This window comes from Pelophylax lessonae, assembly GCF_965119305.1.
Source record: "Pelophylax lessonae genome assembly, chromosome: 3".
Lineage (NCBI taxonomy): Eukaryota > Metazoa > Chordata > Amphibia > Anura > Ranidae > Pelophylax > Pelophylax lessonae.
Window position 1 is genome coordinate 638,864,685 of NC_138770.1, and position 25,752 is coordinate 638,890,436.

A 25,752-nucleotide genomic window follows, 5' to 3' on the forward strand; every position below is an offset into this window, starting at 1 on the left:
TGTACTTTTATGAATGAATATAAAGTTTCCTCTGATTGACACAGGTAGAGATAGTGATGTCACCTAAAAGGTCTGCAGGCATCGACCACAAGGTTTGCTCTTGGATATGGAACTGGCTAAAAGGGCGTGTCCAAAGGGTGGTAATAAATAGCGCATACTCAGACTAGTCTGGGTGGTAAGTGGGGTCCCCCAAGGCTCAGTCCTGAGACCAACCTTGTTCAATTTATTCATAAATAGCATTGAGGACGGGATCATTAGTTCTATATCAGTTTTTGCAGATGACACAAAATTGGGCAGGGCAATAACTGCACAGCATGAAGCAGATATCCTACAGAATGACCTGGACAAAATAACGGAGTGGGCAACAACATGGCAAATGAGGTTTAATGTGGAGAAGTGTAAGGTTGAGGTTTAATGTGGAGAAGTGTAAGGTTTTGCACTTGGGGACTAAAAACATAAAAGCACAATACACTTTAGGGGGGGGGTACTTTTAGGGGAATCAAAAATGGAGAAAGATCTGGGAGTCTTGGTAGAGGATAGACTAAGCAATAGCATGCAATGTCAAGCGGCAGCTGCCAAAGCCGGCAGACTATAAGCATGCATAAAGAAAGGGATGTATTCCAGAGATAAAACTATAATCCTACCACTTTATAAAACGCTGGTCTGACCGAATCTGGAGTATTCTGTCCAGTTTTGGTCGCCAGTCCTCAGGAGGGATGTGTTGGAGCTGGAGAGAGTCCAGAGAAGGGAAACTAAACTAATTAGGGGATTGGAGGACCTTAATTATGAAGAGTGTCTACAATCGCTTAATTTATTCTCCCTGGAAAAGAGAGACCTGAGAGGGGACATGATAGCAATTTATAAATACCTCAATGGTGATCTCAGCATAGAAAAAAAGCTATTCAGTCGCAAGGATTGCATGAGGACTCGAGGACATACAATGCGATAAGAGGAGAAGCGTTTTAACCTCAGGCAACGCAGGGCTTTCTTTACTGTTAGGGCAAGATTGTGGAATTCTCTACCACAAGAGGTGGTTTCTGCGGGGAGTATGGCTACTTTCCAAAGACTCTTGGACGTACATCTCAAGGATCAGAACATTAAGGGGTATGAGAGATGATTACGGCCATGTGCGCCTACACAGGTTGAACTGGATGGACTATTGTCTTTATTCAACCTCAACTACTATGTAACTATGTAACCACTCCACCTTTTCCAATCAGAGAAGACTTGTTTTAATTCATAAAAATTCAAGCTTTCTGTGAATGGCTGAACCGCACTCAGCCTGACTCAGTTTGACAGTACACCCTTGTACCAATGCTAGAACACAGCGATGTACAGTATACTGCTTTACTGCTGGTGCTACATACAAATAATACAGCGCTGACAGCAGACATGAGTATTAGAAAAGGAAATCTTTAGTCTGAACCAGCTAAGTTTCAAATCCCAGGACAGGCCGCATGGGCACTGACAGCTCAGCAGGTGTGTACAGCGGGAACTGGAGGGTGGGGAGGGTGTATGGTGCTTACCTTTTCATTTTTTCTGTAAAGGTGCACTAACACTTAAAGTGTAAGTCCTGGCAAAAACTAACTAACTCTAAACCTGCTCTTTTTCACATTCTAAACCTAATCTATCTAACCCTGTAAAAAAATCGCTGTACTTACCTATTCTGCAGCTGATCCAGTCCGGTTTCCAGCAGGGGAAGCGCCGGGCAGGAGAGGACCAACAACAGCTGTGAAATGGCTGTGAAGTGACGTCACCCATAGACTTGCTCTGGGGCTTCCGTTGTCGGCAGCACCTCCTGCACCCCCCTTCACACTGAAGCTGCTGCTGACAGCTAATGCTGGGACCGGACCTGATCGCCTGCAGACTAGGTAAGTATAGTGATTTTTGCTTCCTAGGGTTACATAGTTAGTCAGGTTGAAAAAAGTCCATCTAGTTCAACCAATAAAAAAAAAAAAACAACCATACAATCCCATATACACAATCCTATACCCAAAGTTGATCCGGAGGAAGGTGCAAAAAACCCCAGAAAAGCATGATCAAATTGGCTTCAGCAGGGGAAAAAAATTCCTTCCTGATCTCCCGAGAGGCAATCGGTTATTCCCTGGATCAACTTTACCTATAAATGTGAGTACCCAGTTATATTATGTTTGTTTAGGAAAGCAATCTACTGAGCTTGTAAGAACCACCTCTGGATGGAGTCTATTCCACATTTTCACAGCTCCTACTAGGAAGAAACCTTTCCGTATTTGGAGATGAAATTGCTTTTCCTCTGTGAAGACCTTAAAATGAATAACTCAAGATAGATATATAGATCGATAGATAGATAAGATTTAGAATGTGGCAGAGAGCAGGTTTAGCGTTAGTTAGGTTTTGCCTGAACTTCCATTTCAAGGCCTCAGTCACACCATACGTGTAGAAAAACTGATGGAAACTAATGCACAGATTTCACGAGTTTACATCAGTTTTCATGAGCATTTCAGTGAGTTTTACAAACTGTGAGAGGTTGGGGGATTTGTAGCTCATAGGTAGTGCACAATAGTGAGTTTACTCCACACCAAAAGTACGTTTCAGGGCCTTTCCTGCCCACTTTTATTTTAAGAGAGTTTACAAATTTATAGCTTCCCACGCAGGGGGTTCTCACCATTAATACGACAAAATAACAATATTCAAACCTCTTGGCTTTCTCATGCCTTGGTCATCCAGACCATCTTGCACCCATCCCCAGTGCTAGTACACATATGCTGTACCTCTTTCGGCTCTGTGTCTTTCCATTACTGCTTCCAGCTGTTCTGTCTCATAGAATCTCTCTCCGATTTGGGCCGCGGGCTTGGGGCACCTCTGACCCCTGAGTGAGACCCTGTTTCTTGGCTATTTTCTCTCAAGCTCGAGCATCTGGCATGGGGCACCTCTGACCCCCGAGTGAGACCCTGTTTCTTGGCTATTTTCTCTCAGGCTCGAGCCTCTGGCGTGGGGCACCTCTGACCCCCGAGTGAGACCCTGTTTCTTGGTTATTTTCTCTCGGGCTCGAGCCTCTGGCGTGGGGCACCTCTGACCCCCGAGTGAGACCCTGTTTCTTGGTTATTTTCTCTCAGACTCGAACCTCTGGCTTGGGGCACCTCTGACCCTCGGGTGAGACCTCAGCACCTTGGCCTGTCCCGTCCTGGACAGCACAGTGCAGACTTGCACCTCTTGTCTCGCTTACAATCAGTGAACCCCTCAGGAGGGTGGGGTCCTAACCTCTAATCCCAATACTACAAAAAAAAAAAACAGCACATACCTGTGCCATTGGTGGGCCTGTTTTCTTGAAAACCTGGCCTAGACTGCCTTATCACATCACTACATGGTCTCGCCGTGCCACAACACATTCCAGATTCCTGCGCAGAAAAAATCCATGTGTAATACCAGTGTTGTGGTGTGAACATAGAAAACAATTGTTTTTTTTTTTTTGTGCCCTTGCAGAACGCCTCTGCACATGGTGTGAATGAGGACTTAAAGACCAGATTTTAAGAACTGAGTCAATATTCTGCTTAGGTTGTTGTTATTTTTCTAACTAAATTACACAATTTGAGTAATTGTTCCCTGGCATTGTGCATTTCGTTCTCACTGGGAGAAGATTGTTTTTTTTATCTTTTTGTCTCACATTACCGATTGTTTAAACACTTCCCTAACAGCTTTATGGCTGTAACATTACAATCCATTTTTAAATATGCAGCCAATCGCACTTGGCAATTTATACAATCACGGGATATTGCCCTTGGACATGAGCACATTTTTCTATGAGACAGCTTTTCAGCATTCACAGATGGCAGTAAAACCGAACAGTACAGTGCGAAGTGCGACTGGCAAAGGCAACAATTAAGACAGTGAAGCTGTTGAGATTGAGAGAGAGGAAATGGAAGGTGTCTGTTTGCATTTGTTCTCTGGATCCATTTACCTTGGATTTCATAGGAAGATGAAATTGTTATTCTGCAGCAATTAAGGTTTTTTAATTATCCTATCTCGCAAAATGCAATACAAGCTGAGATGGTTATATTACAATACACTATAGCTGCTTTTGGTGCTTCACACAAAACTGTATTGTTTTAGCCATTTTTAATAAATGGAAAATGGTACAGCATGCTGACATCACTTACACCAAGCTAATTGTCGGATACAGTTTTCAGTGTGTAGTACTATGTTCTATATCACCCAAAGTAGATTGTATTGCTGGAATAAGTTCATCAATGCTCCCAAAAGTGATATTGTTCTTTTTAGAAGAAGACTGGGGATGAGCTACAATTTGAGCTTTTTACTTGTTTCATGATTCCAGCTGTGAGATCTTTTTTGGCTCCCATCAGCCTTCATAAGAGTTGTAAGAAATGTAGGTGTTCTTACTCCTGTTGCTCCACAGTCATTTTGTTTTAAGGTAGTCATAAAGGTTTTTTTGCCTTGATGCATACTTGATCTAATTGTATTTTTTATTGTAAATAGATCTTTTAATAGCATCCACTTGCTTAGTTTCAGGAGCGCTGGAATCTGGAGGGCTTATTGAACCCTTCTGAGCAAACTGACCAGTAGAAAAATGCATACCTCTATTCATTTCTAGTATTCTTAGTCTCTCCTTCCTTTCTGTAAGTCTCTGATCTATTCAGATACATAATATATTGAAGGCTTTGAGATCATCAGGAGTCTCTACTCTGGCGAGTTTGTCTTCTACTTGTTCAAAGAGTCCTTTAGGAAGCTGGCTTTTGTTGCCCTGATAGATTCCTACTGGTATCTGAAATCCAACAATGAAATTCAGCTGTGTGTGCCACAACAGAAAGTCTACCCTGCCATAAACTTTGCAGTTTTGCTTCAGCAGTACCAGAATGGTTAGGGTCACCTAAAACATGATCCATAAAAGTCACAAAAGAATCAAAATGATCCAGGATAGCATTGTCTTGCTGAACATAAGGGGAGGCCCAGGCGAAGGCTTCCTCAGTCAGCAGGTCGATAATAAACAGCACCTTTTTTCCTCTCAGAAGTGAATGTAACTGGTTGCATCTGAAAGTATACACTATATTGTCAAATGTATTGGGACACTCCGTAGGGTTCAATATTGAGATGGCCCACCATTTGCAGTTATAACAGTGTCAACTCTTCTAGGAAGGATGTCCACAAAGTTTAGGAGTGTGTCCATTGAAATGTTTGACCATTCTTCCAGAAGTGCATTTGTGAGGTCAGGCACTGATGTGGATGAGAAGCCAGGCTTGCAGTCTCTGCTCTTATTCATCCCAAAGGTGTTCTTAAGGGTTGAGGATAGGACTGTGTGCAGGCCAGTCAAGTTCCTCCACCCCAAACTCGCTCATCCATGTCTTTATGGACCTTCCTTGTGCATTGGTGAACAGTCATGTTGGTACAGGAAGGGGCCATCCCCAAACTGTTCCCACAAAGTTGGGAGCATGAAATTGTCCAAAATGTCTTGGTATGCTGACGCCTTAAGAGTTCACCTAACTGGAATTAAGGAACCAGGCCCAACCCCTGAAAAACAACCTGTCACTTACCGGACTGGAGGCTAAGGTGACAAGAGGGCTCCCCTTGCGGCTGAGTGCAGAGTACTTCTGAAGGTGGTGACAGAGGGTGCAAAGCCCAAAAATATACGGATTGCCTGAAGGTGAAGCTGCCTAAAGAAACGAGATGTGAGGAAACCTAAGAGCAGAGAAGTGATCACAGCAGATGATTCTCTGGAGGTGCTGGTGGACCTCGACAGATGGGTGAGGCAGGAAGCAAGCTCAGAAGCCAGGCCAGGGTTCAAACACAAGAAGTCAGTCAGTAGCAGTGGCAGAAGCATACATCAGGTCCATGTTCAAGCCATGTCCAGAGCCAGGAGAGAAGCCAGAGCAGGTCAGGGGCAAGCCAGGTCGGTAATGAGTAATCGAGCAGAAGCACATAGCACAGAAATGCAAGATACAAGTCTGATGATAATCCAGCAATTTGTGAGAGCAACTGGTGTCCTTATATAGGCCAGTGAATAATGGCAATTAGCACGCTTTGCCTGCGCTGGTGCGATGAAGATTCGCAATTGCGTGCCGTTCGCTAATGCGCAGGCGCGAATTACCATTGCTAAATTGGATCATGGCATATTTTCCAAGTCTTGTCGGATATTCTTCCCCTCCAAGGGGCAGCCTCTGGATGCCCAGACGTGCCCGTTTTCCTGGGAATCGTCTGAAGAATTTCTGAAGAAGTTTAAGAGCATGCACGTTATTTTCTGGTTCCCATGAGTTCTCTGGTGGATATCCTTTCCATTAAATGAGGTATTGCACTTGTCTCCCCCCTCTTTCGACCATCCACAATGGCTTCTACTTCATACTCTGTGTCTTCCCCTACTGTAACTGGTGGCGGAGGTGGCTCTTCTCTTTCAGGAAATTAACTAGGCGCTGCTGGTTTGAGTAAGAAGACGTGGAAAACTGAAATAATTTTTTAAGAGCTTGGCAGGATTAGTTCAAATGCTACAGGGTTATCTTCCCTCCTAATTTCAAAAGGTCCAATAAACTTTGGGCCCACTTTCCAGGAGGCACAAGTGAGTTTGAGGTTTGCTGTGGAAAGTCAAACCTTGTTTCCAACCTTTAGCACAGGATTACCTCTCCTCCTTTTGTCAAAATGTCTTTTGTAATCCCCCTGAGCCTTCTGCATAGCTTCCTGAAGTGCCTGATAGTTGGCTTGGATGAAGGTCAGCCTATCCTGGACTGCAGATACTGAAGCTTCTGGGATGACATCTGGCAAAAATGAGGGGTGGAAACCGTAGTTTGCCCAGAATGCTGATTTGTTAGTAGATGCATGGACTGAATTTTATTATAAGCAAAATCGGCACATGGGAGAAGGGACACCAAATTGGCTTGGGTGAATGTAGAGAAACATCTAAGGTACTGCTCCAAAGTCTGATTGTTTTTTTCTGTCTGTCCACTACTTTGTGGGTGGTATTTAGAGGACAGACAAACTTCAGTTTTCAGGACTTTGCACAGATATTTCCAGAATCTAGAAGTAAATTGTACCCCTCTGTCGGAGAAAATGCTGCTGGGTAATCTATGCAACTGCATAATTTCTTTGATAAATAGATGTGCCATATCTGTGACAGGGAGTGCTTATGATGGGTAAAAAGTGGGCCATCTTGGACAATCTGTCAACTACCACCAGGATGGTGATGAATTAATCTGAGGGGGGTAAGTCCACAATTAAATCCATTGAAAGCATTTTCCAGGGTTGTTCTGGAACGGGGAGGGGATTCAGCAGGCCCCAGGTTTTGGTATTACCGCCTTTACTGCATAGACAGTCACGCAAGAATTTACATCGTTTTTACAATCTTGTCTTAGATTGGGCCACCAGCAGGATCTTTGAATGAGTTCACACGTCTTTTGGACTCCAAAGTGACCTGTGAGTAGATAATCATGACAGGCCTTAAGAACTTGAAGTTTCACTTCTTGAGGGATGAAAATGTTGTCATTATACTATAAGAGTCCCTTGTGTTTCCTCAATGCAATGGTTTTAGATTCAGGGCACAGAGCAGAAGCTTGCTTGATCAATGTACCTAGATCAGATTGGATTAGTAAAAAGTTTTGTGGGGACAGAATAGTACTAGGAGCAGCCATTTCAGAAGTTTCTTGTTGTGGTCTTAATCGTTTAGCAGTTCTGAGATATTCTAAATTCTTGTGATCTGTAAATATCATGATGGGATGAGCAGCACCTTCTAGCAGGTATCACCACTCTTCCAGGGCTTATTTAATGGCCAGCGGTGCTCACTCACCCACATCATAGTTCTTCTCTGGCTGACTCATTTTCCTAGAGAAAAGCTACTGGGTGAAGCAGAGCTTTGGTCCCTGACGTTGTAATAGAACGGCTCCTGTGGCGACTTCTGAGGCATCCACCTCGAGGACGAAGGGCAAAGCCGGATCTGGATGTTGTAATACTGGAGCAGATGTAAAACAAGTCTTTAATTTATCAAATGCCAGCTGAGCTTCCTGGGACCATTGAAACTAGACATACTGACGGGTCAACTGGGTTATGGGAGAGATTATGGAGGAAACATTTTTGACAAATCTTCTAAAAAAGTTGGCAAAGCCCACAAACCTCTGCATGCCTTTCTTATCAGTGGGAGCAGGTCAATTAATGATGGCAGCCACCTTTTGTGGATCCATAGAAATTCCATCTGTGGATATGATTAGCCCCAAGAATTGGATTGATAGTTTCTCGAATTCACATTTTTTTGCCTCAGCATATAGTCGGTGTTGTCTTAGTGTGGACAAGAGTTTCTTTACATGAATCCTGTGAAGATCCAGGGTTGCAGACAAAATGAGAATAGTATCTAGTTATACTATCACAAAGTGATCCAAAAACTCTCTGAAAACGTTGTTCATGAAATGTTGAACAATGGATGGTGCGTTGCATAGCCCGAATGGCATGACAAGGAATTCAAAGTGCCTGAAGCAGGTCAGAAATGGTGTCTTCCGTTTGTCTCCCTCGCAGATGCGAACTAAGTTATAGGCGCCACGTAGATCAAGTTTTGTAAAGACTCGAGTAGATCGAAATCTTTGGAAAAGTTGAGGAAAGAGAGGGAACAGGTAACGATTATTGATCATGATTTTGTTGAGCTAATCTACACAAGGTCTAAGTGAATGGTCTTTTTTCTCGACAAAAAAAATACCAGCTGGAGAAGAAGATGGACAAATGAATCCTTTCTCAAGACTTTCATCGATGTGAAGTTGTAAGGCCTAAATTTAAATTTTGAATAGAGACTGCTTCTTGTCGAAGAAGTACATCCAATGGTGGGCTGGTGGCACTACTTGGCTGGTACTGGTTACAGGCTAGACTATCAGACAACCTGGAGGGTTACTGGATTCTGGAGCAAAACAGTGCTGCAAACAGTATTCAGATGGAAAGGAGATCTTTCCCAAGGCCAATCGATCTGGGGGTTATGTGCCTGAAGTCACTAAATCCCGAGAATGATGGGAAACATGGGAGAACAAAGTTTGTCAAAACAGAGAAATTCTTAGTGACCAGAGTTTATCAGGGTTAAGCTAGAGATAGTTTCTTGTGTCACAGGTCCTTATCTTGGAATGGTCCCATCAGCCAGATGGACTTCAAGTCTCTGTTTCTTGTTTTTAAGTGGAATTTGCAGTTTCCTTGCCAAGGTAATGGTCAGGAAGCAACTGCATGCCCCGGAGTCAACGATTGCTTGGAGTTTGATCTCCCCTTCCGCCACCTGCAACAAGATGGGTTAAACAAGGTGAGCTGAAGAAGATCCAAAGACTTGGAAGTAGACAGGACATGAAGGGAGAAACTTACTGGGTCTCATGGGGCAGTTGCGTAGGAAGTGTCAAGCACCTCCACAATAGAGGCAGACAGTGGGGATCGAATGTTTGGGCACCCCAGGTAAAAATTTGTATTAATGTGCATAAAGAAGCCAAGGAAAGATGGAAAAATCTCCAAAAGGCATCAAATTACAGATTAGACATTCTTATATGTCAACAAAAGTTTGATTTTATTTCCATCATTTACACTTTCAAAATAACAGAAAACAAAAAAATGGTGTCTGCAAAAGTTTGGGCACCCTGCAAAATTTATAGCATTCACTGCCCCCTTTGCAAGGCTGAGACCTGCCAGTGTCATGGATTGTTCTCAATCATCGTCTGGGAAGACCAGGTGATGTCAATCTCAAAGGTTTTAAATGCCCAGACTCATCTGACCTTGCCCCAACAATCAGCACCATGGGATCTTCTAAGCAGTTGTCTAGAAAACTGAAAATAGTTGACGCTCACAAAGCTGGAGAAGGCTATAAGAAGATAACAGTGTATTCAGATGTCAATATCCTCTGTTCGGAATGTAATTGAGAAATGGCAGTCATCAGGAACAGTGGAGACAGAGTATCACACAGGACTCTTCTGCTCCAGCAGGTGGTGGACCCAGGACTGAGGTTCATCTGAGAGTAGTGAGATGATAAACCCCACTTTCACGGTTTCCAGAGAAAAAGTCCTTGGCTGGAGTGAAAATATAGAAGACAGGTATTCTGGAAGGCCCTGAACTTTCATCGGTCCCCTGAGAAGCGTTCGGGGTACCCTAGGCTCTGGAGGTGGCATCACTACAGTGGAAGCGGAGGCAGAATGTTCTTGAGCAGGAACAGAAGAAGTGGAGGATGCAGCAGACAGATTCTGGTCAATAGGGGGACAGATGACACAGCAAGGTTCTGTAGGCGACCTTCCAACTGAAAGTAACCCTCTTATAAATTCTTCACTGATTGGGTAAGGGCAGCAGCTTGCTGGCACAGAGTCTCTAACGGGGAAGCACCTCTTTGTGCCTCAGACATTATGGGCTGGATTATACTGTCACGTACCGGACTGGAGGCTGAGGTGACGAGAGGGCCCCCTGCCCAATGATTCGATGTGAGGACACCCAAGAGCAGAGAAGTTATTACAGCAGATGACTCTCTGGAGGTGCTGGCGGATCTTGAAAGATGGGTGAGGCATGAATCAAGGTCAGAAGCCAGGCCATGGGTGAAACACAGGAAGTCAGTCAGGAGCAGAGGCAGAAGCGTGGTCGAGATCAAGCCAGGGTAAAACACAGGATGTCAATCAGGAATAAGGCAGAAGCAGGTCCGTAGAGCAAGCCAGGCTCAAAGCCAGGAGAGAAGACAGAGCAGGTCAGGGGCAAGCCGAGTCAGTAATGAGTAATCAAGCAGAAGCACAAGGCACAGGAGCACAAGATACAAGGCTATCCAACATTTTTTGAGAACAACTGGTGTCCTTATATAGGCCAGTGAATACTGGCAAATAGCATGCTGTGCGTGCAGCGGTGCACCGTCACGCATGAAGATTCGCCATTGCGTGCCATTCACTAATGCGTAGGCATGTATTAGTGCGGCCATATTGGATATCGGCATGGGGGCACTTGTGTGGGCACGCCCTGACACAACCCCACACCATAATCTTCCTCCACCAAATGATTTGGACCAGTACACAAGTCAGGTCCATGGATGAGCGAGTTTGGGGTCAAGAACTTGACCGGCTTGCACAAATTCTTGACCTCAACCTGATAGAACACCTTTGGGAGGAGTTAGCGCAAAGACTGCGAGCCAGACCTTCTCGTCCTTTGACAATATAGTGTACATGATGTTGGGTAGGGAAACCTTTTAATGGCGACAGTCTCCACTGAACTGGAGTGGTAGAGGCATACGTGCATTAGCATCCACAGCAGTAGTATCTCCAGAACATAAATCCAACAGTTGTCTATGATCAGATCAAGGATGTCTTCTTGTAGCTCTTTCAGTGCAATTTGCAGCTCAGAAAACTTTTCCTGGCAGGTAACACCAAATTCTTGCAGCTCAGCAATTTGCTGCCTAAAAGCACCCACAGTAGTTGCTACTATGCTTGTGGCCAGATTGTTCTTTCATGGTCTGGGATCAGGCTCGGTGGCTGTTGTAGTAGAGAGATTCACGCAGTAGTCAGCTGGATAAATACACAAACTGATCCCCTAAGCGGATAGAGCAGGCTCGCCCAAGGTGTGGGGTTTAAGCATTAGCAGAGCTCTTGATAATGGAGGTGAGTTTGGCTGCATGCTAATGCTGGGTTTCAGCCCTCTGGATTGCCCCAGCAAGAAGAGAGCAAGCAGAGGTCAGGTAACAGGTGAAGTAGATTGGGAACAAGCAGACGCATAGTCCATGAACAAGCCAAAAGTTCAGGAACAAGTAGTAGTTGGATGAGATCAGGAAGAAGCGTAGCCAATAAACAAGCCAAAAGGTCAGTAACGTGTAGTAGCTGTATGGAATGAGGACGAAACATAGTTGATGAACAAGCCAAAACGTCATTGGCAAATAGTTACTGGATGGGATTAGGGAGAAGCGTAGTCGATGAACAAGCCAAGGGTCAAAAACAAGTGTTAGCAAAGATAAGGCCAGTAGCAGGTATGCAAAAGAGCAAAATATCAGCTGGAGAGAGCACAATAATCTGGCAAACAGGAAGTGCAAAGACATGGCCTAAAAGGAAGTTCATGAGAGGAGCAAAAAGTTCATGGTTCACTAAAAAACAAGTTACAAAGTAGATTTGCTTAAGGAATCAGTTAGTGAGCTGTCCAGCATATCAGGTAGCACAGCGATAGGAGCCACAGCCAGACATTGCAAAGGTCCCAGGTCCAGATTTGGAACCTGACAATAATGAATGCAATTATTTAAAGGCTGGATAAAAAGTTTGCATTTTTTTAAAGTGTGTATCTATACATCAGACTTTAGTTAAGAGACAACTAGAGAGGAAAGACAGATTCAATTCCTCCACATAAGGGACATTAGGAAGCTATGGTCCCTTAACTAGCAGAGAGATTTCTGAATGCTCGCAAAGCACCCTACTAACATGTCCATGAGTGCATGACCTAAAACATTACAATTAAATTATATAAATAAGGTTTCTTTAAGGCCCCTTTCACACGATCGGACCGTTCGGGTCCGCCTGTCCCTTTTTCAGGCGGACCCGATCTGGCCACCATTGACCTCTATGGGAAGCCAGATGTCAGCGGACATGTGTCTGCTGGCACACACCTAGCATTTGATCTGACAAGATCCGCTGAAAGCAGGTGTATGGCAATACGTTTACCATCCGTCCAGCGGGTCGGATCAGATGAAAACGGACAGGCTGTCTATTTTCATCTGATCTCCCCATAGAGGAGAGCAGGACTGCATAGTGAGTGGAGACGGACCTGTCATCCGCCTGCTCAGCGTAGATCAATGGAGCGATCCCCGCTGAGCAAGCGGAGTCCGTCAAAATTGATCCACCCCATGTGAAAGGGGCCTTAGGTCTTTACATTTGAGAACTATCTAATGTAAATTATGTTAAAACAAATAAGTATTGTACACCTGCTGAGAGGCAACCATAAGCATTAAAAAGCAGCTAAGAAATGCAATTGGTTCATGAGCGACTAAGTTGGGGATCACCGAAGTAGATGAGTAGGGATTCATTAAAAAAATGATAGACATTATTTCTCCTTTTTCTTGTGAAGAACATGTTGTACTGCATTTAGTATTTGTTCTTCCGTTACAGATTGTTTGGTTACAAAGAAAGCATTTTGAGTGGTTCTCTACTTTATGGCCTACATGCGAGAAATAAAAACCCCTATTGCATCAGTCTCCGTGTATGAGCTAAAAATTGCAGGTGGCATTTTGTTGAAAAGGCTAACTCCATGCAGCAACATTGATTTCATTTTTGAAAATGATATTTGGTAATAAAAAAACAGTTCTTTCCCTATTTATACCTCGCTACTATTTTTATTCGCACATTACTCACATTGAATGAATGGTTGGTAGCAATTATATAATCTTTCGATTCGGAGGCCAACTGGGCACCAGCTATAAATCCTGAGTGAATTGGTAGTTCTTAGATGAAGAAAGTCACAAAATGTTCTCCTTAACAAAGTCTGTACAGATGTGTCCCACATCATCTCAAGAAGACAAAATGCTGAGACTTTTAAAAGCCATTCGGTGTCTACTAGGTGAGTTGTATGTATAGATGCACCAGATCCTATTTTCAGTATGTCTAAATGACTTTTTAGTTGCTGTTAATGTTGTCCATTGGCTTTGGGAGGCCATTGCATAATCTATACAAGTAACATTTTTTTTTATATTTGTGTTCAATAATTATATTTTGTTAACATTACTTATAGAATCAGAGTGTTTTATTTTCCCTTTACAAGTTTGGACTTTTTATTTTCACATTATATTAATATTATTTCACCCTGTGGATAGACTGGTGGAGTCTCTATCCCGCTAGTTGTTTTTTATATATATCTTTGATTGTTTTATAAGATATTATTTAGTACAGCACTAAGGTTTGTTTTTAGTATGGCACTATACACTTCAGAATGAGATGGTGATCAGCGTTTGCAGCTGGCTTGATTAAAGTAGTATTGGTTGTAGTAGCTCGCAGGAACCTTTGATATTTGTAGGAACAGAATGAGCACTGCCAGAGCCCTACAAAATGACCTCCAGCATGCCGCTGGTGTAAATGTCTCTGACCAAACAATCAGAAACCGACTTCATGAGGATGGCCTGAGGGCCCGACGTACTCTAGTGGGCCCTGTGCTCACTGCCTGGCACCGTGGAGCTAGATTGGCATTTGCCATTGAACACCAGAATTGGCAAGTCCGCCACTGGCGCCCTGTGCTTTTCACAGATGAGAGCAGGTTCACCCTGAGCACATGTGACAGACGTGAAAGGGTTTGGAGAAGCCATGGAGAGTGTTATGCTGCCTGTAATATCATTCAGCATGACTGATATGGTGGTGGGTCAATGATGGTCTGGGGAAGTATATTCATGGAGGGACACAGAGACCTTTACAGGCTAGACAATGGCAACCTGACTGCCATTAGGCATCGAGATGAAATCCTTGGACCCATTGTCGGACCCTACGCTGGTGCAGTGGGTCCTAGGTTCCTTCTGGTGCACGACAATGCCCGGCCTCAAGTGGTGAGAGTATTCAGCCAGTTCCTGGAGGATGAATTAATACCACTGAATGGCCCCCACACTCGCCTGACCTAAATCCAATAGAACCCCTCTGGGACATTATGTTTCGGTCCATCCGACGCTGCCAGATTGCACCTTAGTCTGTTCAGGAGTGAGCTCAGGATGCCCTGGTCCAGATCTGGGAGGAAATACCACAGGACACCATCCTGTTGTCAGGCATGCATACAAGCATGTGGGGGCCATAAAAAATACTCAGTACCCTTTTAAGTTGCTGCAATTCAATTTCAGCAAAATGGACTAGCCTGCTGCATCATTTTCTCACTCTGTTTTTTGCGGTGTCTTTGAATTCAACCCTCTTTTGGTTGATAATTTTCATTTCCATTAAACGATGTGGCATCCTTTCGTTCCTAACACATTACCCAGTCCATATCAGTATAGGTATCCAGCATGAGAGCCAACCCCATTGAGATATGATGTGTTTTCAAAGTGTTCATTTAAAGCGGTTGTAAACCCTAAAACATAAAAAAAAAAAAAAAAAAACCTGCAAGACAAAGGCATAATGAGCTAGTATGCATCGCATACTAGCCCATTATGTGTAACTTACCTTAGAACGAAGCCCCGACACGGACCCCCGGACATCGCTGCGGGCGCTGCCATGATCCCTCGCCGTCTCTTCCGGGTTCGGCGGCTCCGGCGCGGTGATTGGCCAGAAGAGACGGCTCAGGCGCGATGATTGGCCGGAGCCGCGATGACGTCACTCCCGCGCATGCGCGCGGGAGTGATTTTTCCGGCAAGCTCCCGGCAAGTTAATTGAAGGTCCCCCCTTCAGAGCGCATGCGCCGCTCGCGCGAGCGGCTGCATGCACTGTAAATACCGTGCCGGTTTAGGAGATATTATTTGTACCTGCAGGTAAGCCTTATTATAGGCTTACCTGTAGGTTAAAGTGCCAAAAAGCAGGATACTACCGCTTTAATTGTTCTGAGCAGTGTAGATTCCAATGGCTGTAATAAATTAATATTCTGGACAACAGAATGAATTAATTGCAAATGTGTGAATGCGCATAAACACTCATTCAAAAACGCATGCAAAAATGCAGATATTTATACTTTTCTCCCAAGCATTCTTTGGAGTACAGTGTGCATGAAGCCTAAAAGCATGTTAAAACAAGCACTTAACTGGGCCTCTGTAGCTATAGGTATTGTGGAGAAATCAATCTTCAAAGTAACAACAGAGCAGATCTCCTTATTTTAAAAACTTGTCACTGTTTCATCCTTGAAATGCACATGTGTTAGAAACTTAACTTTAATGTCTTTTTTGCATTATTTGAGGATTAATTACTTCACAGTACTTAACACATTAATGTCCATAGTTTTGGCTCAAGTGCACTTTAATGTAGGTATTTTTCAGCAGAAAAAAATAATTTTAAGCTGTCATAAAGAGTCCTAATATAGCCAAGGGTATTTTATATATCTATATAATGTATTTTCACTTTTGCAGTCAAATTTGAAAAAGCCCCAGTATATGTTTGTTATAGATTCCTATTCACACAACATACCCAAAAAAAAGCAGTTCTAAACAATTTCAGAGTGACCCTGTCCCAAGGACAAACTGAGCCTCCTCTCAATAATATACATGCAGGAGGCCAGCTTCTAAATCTTTAACTCTTTTTGTTAGGACTATCAGTGGTCAAGTCTAGTGTACAACTGATAATGGGATCTGGCAGCACAATACAGACAGGGTTAGTTATGACAAACACAACTGCAGGGACCGTCTGAGATTTAAACTATCTATGGGCAGGGTAATTGTACTCAAGTCGATCCACTGGTCCACTTCGGTACAACAAACATGCTGAAGTTTCACATGTGATTATTGCCAGTGACTATAGCCACTAGCAGTAATCATTGCATTCTTACGGCAATGACGACTCCCTACCCCCCCCTCTCCCCCCACGCTGGGAGAACACCGTGGCTCCACGTGATGTATTCCCACATTAGCATTTACTGTTGATGGGGGAATTGAATGATATGCTTTCCTGCAAGCCTTGGCTGCAGGAAAGAGATCTGCATCACCTATGGTCTGCCTAAGCAGGATAACTCCAGCACTGAAAAGTGGTAAGCAGCGAATATATATATATATATATATATATATATATATATACATATATATATATATATGTATATATACAGTTGTGCTCATAAGTTTACATACCCTGGCAGAATTTATGATTTTATGACCATTTTTTTTCGAGAATATGAATAACACAAAACATTTTCTTTCACTCATGGTTAGTGTTTAGCTGAAGCCATTTATCAATCGACTGTGTTTATTCTTTTTAAATCATAATGACAACAAACTACCCAAATGACCCTGATCAAAAGTTTACATACCCTGGTGATTTTGGTCTGATAGCTTGCACACAAGTTGACACAAAGGGGTTTGAATGGCTATTAAAGGTAGCCATCCTGACCTGTGATCTGTTTGCTTGTAATTAGTGTGTGTGTATAAAAGGTCAATGAGTTTCTGGACTCCTGACAGACCCATGCATCTTTCATCCAGTGCTGCACTGACGTTTCTGGATTCTGGGTCATGGGGAAAGCAAAATAATTGTCAAGGGATCTGCGGGAAAAGGTAGTTAAACTGTATAAAACAGGAAAGGGATTTAAAAAGATATCCAAGGAATTGAGAATGCCAATTAGCAGTGTTCAAACTCTAATCAAGAAGTGGAAAATGAGGGGTTCTGTTGAAACCAAACCACAGTCAGGTAGACCAACTAAAATTTCAGCCACAACTGCCAGGAAAATTGTTTGGGATGCAAAGAAAAACCCACAAATAATTTAGGTGAAATACAGAACTCTCTGAAAACAGGTGGTGTGGCTGTTTGAAGATGCACAATAAGGAGGCTCTTGAAGAAAGATGGGCTGCATGGTCGCCTCAAGTATCTCACTTACAATATGCCAAACAGCACAGAGACAAGCCTCAAACCTTCTGGCACAAAGTAATTTGGAGTGATGAGACCAAAATTTAGCTTTTTGGCCACAACCATATACGCTACATTTGGAGAGGAGTCAACAAGGCCTACGATGAAAGGTTCTATTCCTACTGTGAAACACAGAGGTGAATCTCTGATGTTTTGGGGATGTGTGAGCTACAAAGGCACAGGAAATTTGGTCGAAATTGATGACAAGATGAATGCAATATGTTATCAAAAAAATACTGGAGGAAAATTTGCATTCATCAGCCCGGAAGTTGCGCATGGGATGTACGTGGAATTTCCAACATGACGATGATTCTAAACACAAGGCCAAGTTGACCTGTCATTGGCTACAGCAGAATAAAGTGAAGGTTCTGGAGTAGCCATTTCAGTCTCCTGACCTCAATATCATTGAGCCACCATGGGGAGATCTCAAACGTGCAGTTCAATGCCCAAGAATTTACGATAACTGGAGGCTTTTTGCCAGGAAGAATGGGCAGCTTTACCATCTGAAAATATAAAGAGCCCCAACCACAAATACCACAAAAGACTTCAAGCTGTCATTGATGTTAAAGGGGGCAATAAACGGTATTAGGAACTGGGGTATGTAAACTTTTGATCAGGGTCATTTGGGTTGTTTCTGTTGTCATTATGATTTAAAAAGAGTAAACACAGTTGATTGATTATAAATGGCTTCAGCCAAATACTAACCATGAGTGAAAGAAACGTTTTTGTGTTATCATTCATATTCTCTGAAAAATGGCCAAAAAATCATAAATTCTGCCAGTGTATGTAAACTTATGAGCACAACTGTATATACATCCAAAACTGGTTTAGAGGCACTCACTGGTCTTGCAAAGCCAGAAAATCAAAAACAGCAGTTTTTTTACTGTCAACATTTCAAAGAAGCTCAGTCCATCTTTCTTAAGACCATCTTGAGAAAGATGGACTGAGCTTCATCGAAACGTTGACAGTAAAAACACTGCTGTTTATGATCTTCCTTCTCTGCAAGACCCATGAGTGCCACTAAACCAGTTTTAGATTTTCATGGATTTCTTTGTAGGTGAGCACCTGGGCATTTACTTCAAGTATAGAGTGCTGTGACTACCCTTGGAACTATATATATATAAATATATATATATATACACTGCTCAAATAAAGTTAAAGGAACACTTTTTAATCAGAGTATAGCATCAAGTCAAATAAACTCCTGGGATATTGATCTGGTCAGTTAAATAGCAGAGGGGGTTGTTAATCAGTTTAAGCTGCTTTGGTGTTAATGAAATTACCAATACAGACGGTCCCCGAGTTACAAACAAGATAGGGACTGTAGGTTTGTTCTTAAGTTAAATTTGTTTGTAAGTCGGGACAGGTAAATTTTTTAAGTGTAGCTCCAGCCAAAAGAATAATTTTTAGGTTTTTTGGGTAGCATAGGGAAGGTTTAACACCCCTGCACCATTTGTTTTGCTGTCTGTACCCCTGTTCAAAAGATTCCACCTCAATTTCTATCCCTATGACAACTGGATTTTGAAAATTTTGGGTGGTTGTGGAAACAAAGATTGGTGATAAAGCTTCAGTGGAGACACCTTTTTCCCATGATAACTCTTGTAGGAGGGAATTGTCCTTCCTAGGGCTAGATTTCTCCTCACTTCCTGTTGTCTCCCTCCATTTGTAAGTAGGAGTCTTTGTAAGTCGGATGTTTGTAACCCGGGGACTGCCTGTAGGTGCACTCGATGGGCAACAATGAGACAACCTCCAATACAGGAATGGTTTTGCAGGTGGAGGCCAGTGGCATTTTTTTCCCTTCTCATCTTTTCTGACTGTGTTTCACTAGTTTTTTCATTAGGCTAGGGTCAGTGTCACTACTGGTAGCATGAGGCAAATTCTGGACCCTATAGAGATCGCACAGGCAGTTACTCTAGGAGAGCTAGACTGGACCGTAGAAGGTCCCAAACCCATCAGCAGGACAGGTATCTGCTCCTTTTTGCAAGGAGGAACAGGGTGAGCACTGCCAGAGCCCTACAAAATTACCTCCAGCAGGCCACTGGTGTGAATGTTTCTGGCCAAACAATCAGAAACAGACTTCATGAGGGTGGCCTGAGGGCCCGACGTCGTCTACTGGGCCCTGTGCTCACTGTCCAGCACTGTGAAGCTCAATTGGCATTTGCCATTGAAAACCAGAGTTGGCAGGTACGCCACTGGCGGCCTGTGCTTTTTACAGATGAGTGCAGGTTCACCCTGAACACATGTGACAGACCTGAAAGGGTCTGGAGAAGCCGTGTAGATCATTATGCTGCCTTTAACATTGTTCAGCATGACTGATCTGGTGGTGGGTCGGTGATGGTCTGGGAAGGCATATCCATGGAGGGATTGCACAGACCTCCACAAGCTAGACAATGGCACCCTGACTGCCATTAGGTATCAAGATGAAATCCTTGGACCCATTGTCAGACTCTACGCTTGTGCAGTAGATCCTGGGTTCCTTCTGGTGCACGACAATGCCCGGTCTCATGTTGTGAGAGTATGCAGCCAGCTTCTGGAGGGTGAAGAAATTGATGCCATTGAATGGCCTCCACACTCGCCTGACCTAAATCCAATAGAACACCTCTGGGACATTATGGTTCGGTCCATACACCGCCGCCAGGTTGCACCTCAGTCTGTTCAGGAGCTCAGTGATGCCCTGGTCCAGATCTGGGAGGAAATACCCCAGGAAACCATCCCTCTTCTCATTAGGAGCATGCTCCGACTTTTTTAGGCATGTATACAAGTACGTGGGGGCCATACAAACTACTGAGTACCATTTTAAGTTGCTGCAATGAAATTTCAGCAAAATGAACTAACCGCTGCATCAATTTTTCACTTTGATTTTCGGGGTGTCTTTGCATTCAGCCCTCTGTAGGATGATAATTTTAATTTTCATCAAACGATGTGGCATCCTTTCTTCCTAACACATTACCCAGTCCATATCAGTATAGATATCCAGCATGAGATTTTTCACACAACCACAGTCTCACAAGCATCCAGAAACCTTTTGTAACAATCAGGTTAGATGTTGTTTATCTTACAAATACGTTTTAGGACTGTTAGCAGAAACTGTGGCACCAGGAAGAAATTTATCAGACACAGAGAGATCATACATGTCCCATACAGTTGGTTTTCATAGTGGGATTTGAAAAGTCTTGAAGGGTAAGAGCTATAACATCTGCAGCACCGTTCTGCCAAAATGTAGCCTTGCTAAATTCTGAACTGTTTATTTTATTGCTGTGATACAGCTAGAATATGGAAGGAAGTTAAAAAACAGATGAAATCACTAGTTTTAATCTTATGAAATATGAAAGGTGGGTTATGTCACTGAGAAGCAATGAAGCGTCTAAAACTCATAAAAACAGCATAATATTGTTTATATTATTATTTTGCTTTTTTGGTCAATAGACTTTTATGATGTATATAAGGTAATATTTTATGGTATGTTTGCATAGAAAATACTGTTAACAACCAAGGACGTGTACAAATTTCCCTGCATGGAACTATTTGCATATAAATAAGATGTGTTTACAGTGGATGAACTCAAATTCAGATTGGTAATAGAGGGAACATCATTTGTCAGACATCAGCAAGATTCCACACAACTTATTGCCAACACTACGTCTGAATGAGCCCCTTGTCATAAAACTCGATGGAAGTCATCTCTGACTCCGGTGACATCCTGTGGTAGTTGTGTGCCTTAAATCATATGCTATATGTTATTGCATTTACATGAAAATAAGATTGATGGCGTATTAGATCAAATTCATCAGTTCTCTGAACACTAAAACATCTTCCCTCTTCTTCGCTTGGCTTTTTGTCATAAGGAACTGGAAATATGAAATTAAACGGCACCGGTACGCAACAAGTAAAATCAATCACTAAATTACAAATGCGTCCCTGGAAACAGCACATTCAGTCTACCTTAATAACCACGTAAGCCCCGGAAGATTTTACCCCCTTCCTGACCAGGGGGTATTTTGCGATTCGGCACTGCGTGACTTTAACGGACAATTGCGCGGTCGTGCGACGCTGTATCTAAACAAATTTGACGTCCTTTTTTTCCCACAAACAGAGCTTTCTTTTGATGGTATTTGATCACCTGGGCGATTTTTTGATCATGCACTATAAACAAAAAAAGAGCGTCAATTTTGCAAAAATAACAATATTTTTCACATTTTTTTATATGAAATTCCCCCCCAAAAAAATGTAAAAATCAAAATTTTTTTACATTTTCGGCCAATTTGTTTTATGCTACATATGTTTGGTAAAAAAAAAATCGCAAAAAGCGTATTTTGATTGGTTTGGGCAAAAGTTATCGCGTTTACTAACAAAGGGAAAGATTTTTGTCATTTTTGTTGATTGTTTTTTTAACGCGTAATGGCGGCGATCTGCGATTTTTTTTTTTTGCTGTACTGCGACATTGCGGTGGACAGATCGGACCCTTGACTGACATTTTTGACACTTTTGGGGTTACCAGTGACATTTCTACAGTAATCAGTGCTATACATATGCACTGTTACTGTAAAATTACACTGGCAGTGAAGGGGTTAACTTTATTTGAGAGGGAGGGGTGGTGTGTGTCCCTAGGGGCGTGATTCTAACTGTGATTGGCTGTGGCTTGAGCTGTAGGAACAATGATCAACGGTCCTACATAGTAGAACTGTATGATCATTGTTTCTACACAGGGGAGAATGACAGGCGGCTTGTTTACACTAGCCGCATGCCTTTCTCCCTCTCCACCGACGATCGCCGAGTGACCGGCGGACATCGGGTCCTCCGGTCACACGCGTGGGGGGGTCCGTGACCGCGCAAAAGCGGAAGCGCGCCTCAAGCGGCGCGCGCTCGCTCCCCAGAGCCTCACAGGCTAGCGACGTGGACCTACGTCGCTCTGCCTGTGAGGGGCTGACTGCCGCAGTAAATATACTGTGAGCAGTCGGCAAGTGGTTAAATTGGAAGTTTACCCTAAAACTAAAATCTCTAAATCTACTTGTATCTACAATCTAAGACTAACCTATCTAGTCCTGTAAAGCATAAATCGCTATACAAACCTTTTCTGAAGCTGATCTGGTCCGGTCTTCAGCGGCGGAAGCTGTGTGCAGGGGACAGCCGAGAACGGCTGGGAAATTCCTGGGAAGTGACGTCACCCATAGAGTTGCTATGGGGCTTCCTTTGTCGGCTGCCTCTTCTGCACCTGCTTACCCAGAGAAGCTGCCGCTGACAGCTCAGCGTGGGACCAGACCAGAGTGGCTTCAGAGAAGGTATGTATAAGATAGGTTAGTTTTATATTGTGGATGCAAGTAGATTTAGAGATTTTAGTTTTAGCCTGATTTTCTACTTTAAGGCCTGACTTTTCTTTATTTTTTTGGAGGCCAACAATATTCCCTCCTAGAAAAAAAAAAAAAAAACAACTTGGTAAAGCACTTCTTATCTTCTTCACTATCCAGCACTGTCCTCCTCCACTGATGAGTGCCAAAATTCTTTCTTCTTCAAGTTTACAGCTTGCCTCACAGTGGAATCCAGAATAGGAAATCACTCACATGCCCCAATTTTCTAAGAAGCCTTGACGACTGCTTATTGCTTACAATAGAGATGATGAAGAGGAACTATGGCTCCTCATGTGATCCGGTTAAAGACACTGACGGGTCCATTTAAAACTGAGAGCAGATATTGCTATCTGCTCTCTGCTGGAACCAACAGTATTAATCCACATTGTGAACGCGTTTCATGTTTTATTCATGAAATGCAAGCGCAGTGTTAAGCCTATGACGTCACGCGCAGTTCTTTATGGAAACTCAGTGATTGGAGAAGTGGCTGGTCCCTCCAAATTATTGCTTTAGAGTCCTTAAGCATGTAGAGTGCTAAGCATGTTTGTAAAGCACATTACTGTGCTTTATAAATACGTGCTATGTTTTTTTTCCTTAATGCTGTGATATGGTATTAGTAAGGCCATACTAATGATAGTAGGTATGTATATGAAACTTTTTTAAAACTAGATGGGTGGGGATATGGGGAGTTTGAGATAAATGTGTTGACGTGTAAGCGATGTCCTATTCTGCATTCCACTATGAGCCCAGACTTACCGTACCCCTGTCTTCCGCTGGTGGCTCCTAGGTGAGGGTGATGTTCCTTTTGGAGAGTTCATGGGGAATACATAGCAGCCCAAATCTCACAAGAAGACACTCATGCCATGAAAGGGAGTATTTTCTTGTGAGATTTGGCCTGCTCTGCATTCCGCCAGGAATCTTTCCAGAAGGAAACTGAGGTCCAGCATGGCAAAAGAGGAAGGTAAGTATAAAATAGAATTTTTACTTTTTTCATATACTAAGAGCTAATGACTTTTACAGGGAAAGGGGGACCAGACATTATATTTGGACTCTGCATTGTATTATAAGGTCTGATTTAAATTTCTCAGTAGCAAAGAGATTTAGCTATTGTCTTTTTTTAGTCTTGCCCAGGTTCTGGTTATGTACAGCATCTCCCAAAAGTGAGTACACCCCTCACATTTTTGTAAATATTTTATTATATCTTTTCATGTGACAACACTGAGGAAATTACACTTTGCTATAATGTAAAGTAGTGAGTGTACAGCTTGTATAACAGTGTAAATTTCCTGTCCCCTCAAAATAACTCAACACACAGCCATTAATGTCTAAACCGCTGGCAATAAAAGTGAATACAACCCTAAGTTAAAATGTCCAAATTGGGCCCAAAGTGTCAATATTTTGTGTGGTCACCATTATTTTCCAGCACTGCCTTAACCATCTTGGGCATGGAGTTCACCAGAGCTTTACAATTTGCCACTGGAGTCCTCTTCCACTCCTCCATGACGACATCACAGCGCTGACGGATGTTAGATACCTTGCGCTCCTCCACCTTCCAACTAAGGATGCCCCACAGATGCTTAATAGGGTTAGGTCTGGAGACATGCTTGGCCAGTCCATAACCTTTTCTCTCAGCTTCTTTAGCAAGGCAGTGGTCGTCTTGGAGGTGTGTTTGAGGTCGTTATCATGTTAAATACTGCCCTGCGGCCATGTCTCTGAAGGGAGGGAATCATGCTCTGCTTCAGTATGTCACACTACATGCTGGCATTCATGGTTCCCTCAACTAACTGTAGCTCCCCAGTGCCGACAGCACTCATGCAGCCCCAGACCATGACACCATGCTTGATTGAAGGCAGGACACACTTTTCTTTGCACTCCTCACCTAGTTGCCGCCACACACGCTTGACACCATCTGAACCAATTAGGTTTATCTTGGTCTCATCAGACCATAGGACATGGTTCCAGTAATCTATGTCCTTAGTCTGCTTTTCTTTGGCAAACTGTGGGCTTTTTTGTGTATCACCTTTAGAAGAGACTTCTTCCTGGGATGACAGCCATGCACACCAATTTAATGCAGTGTGCAGCAAATGGTCTGAGCACTGACAGGCTGACCGCCCACCCCTTCAACCTCTGCAGCAATGCTGGCAGCACTCATATGTCTATTTCCCAAAGACAACCTCTGGGTATGACGCTGAGCACGTACACTGAACTCTTTTGGTTGACCATGGCGAGGCCTGTTCTGAATGGAACCTGTCCTGTTAAACCGATGTATGGCTTGGCCACCAAGCTGCAGCTCATTTTAAGGGTCTTGGCAATCTCCTTATAGCCTAGGACATCTTTATGTAGAGCAACAATTATCTTTTTCAGATCCTCAGAGAGTTCTTTGCCATGAGGTGCCATGTTGAACTTCCAGTGACCAGTATGAGTGAGAGCGATAACACCAAATTTAACACACCTGCTCCCCATTCACACCTTGTAGAGACCTTGTAACACTAATGAGTCACATGACACCGGGGAGGGAAAATGGATAATTAGATCCAATTTGGACATTTTCACTTAGGGGTGTACTCACTTTTGTTGCCAGCGGTTTAGGCATTAATGGCTGTGTGTTTAGTTATTTTGAGGGGACAGCAAATTTACACTGTTAAACAAGCTGTACACTCACTACTTTACATTGTAGCAAAGTGTCATTTCTTCAGTGTTGTCACATGAAAAGATATAATAAAATACTTTCACAAATGTGAGGGGTGTACTCACTTTTGTGAGATACTGTATTTGAAGCTATCTACCATCCAGTATTATTTCCTAAATTTGTACCTGACTTGATTTAAATGCTTCTTAGATTATTCAGCTCCTCTATCTTTTGGCACTAATCCCTCTGCTATGTTTTTGTCTCCTGTGCTTGCATGGTTCCCAAGCATCCATTATGGTCCATATTTGTGTTTGTTTGTCAGTACTCAGATCTGTACCATTTCTTA

At 43.0% G+C, this 25,752-nt stretch overlaps 1 protein-coding gene across 1 annotated transcript in view; it reads left to right on the forward strand.

Annotated features, from left to right (window-relative positions):
• CAMKMT (calmodulin-lysine N-methyltransferase) overlaps nt 1-25,752 on the forward strand; it is a 641,387-nt gene that overhangs the window by 464,740 nt on the left and 150,895 nt on the right. The window contains exon 7 of the mRNA XM_082249844.1: nt 13,419-13,485. Within this exon, the coding sequence (XP_082105970.1) occupies nt 13,419-13,485 (67 nt within the window). The remainder of the gene's footprint in view (nt 1-13,418; nt 13,486-25,752) is intronic.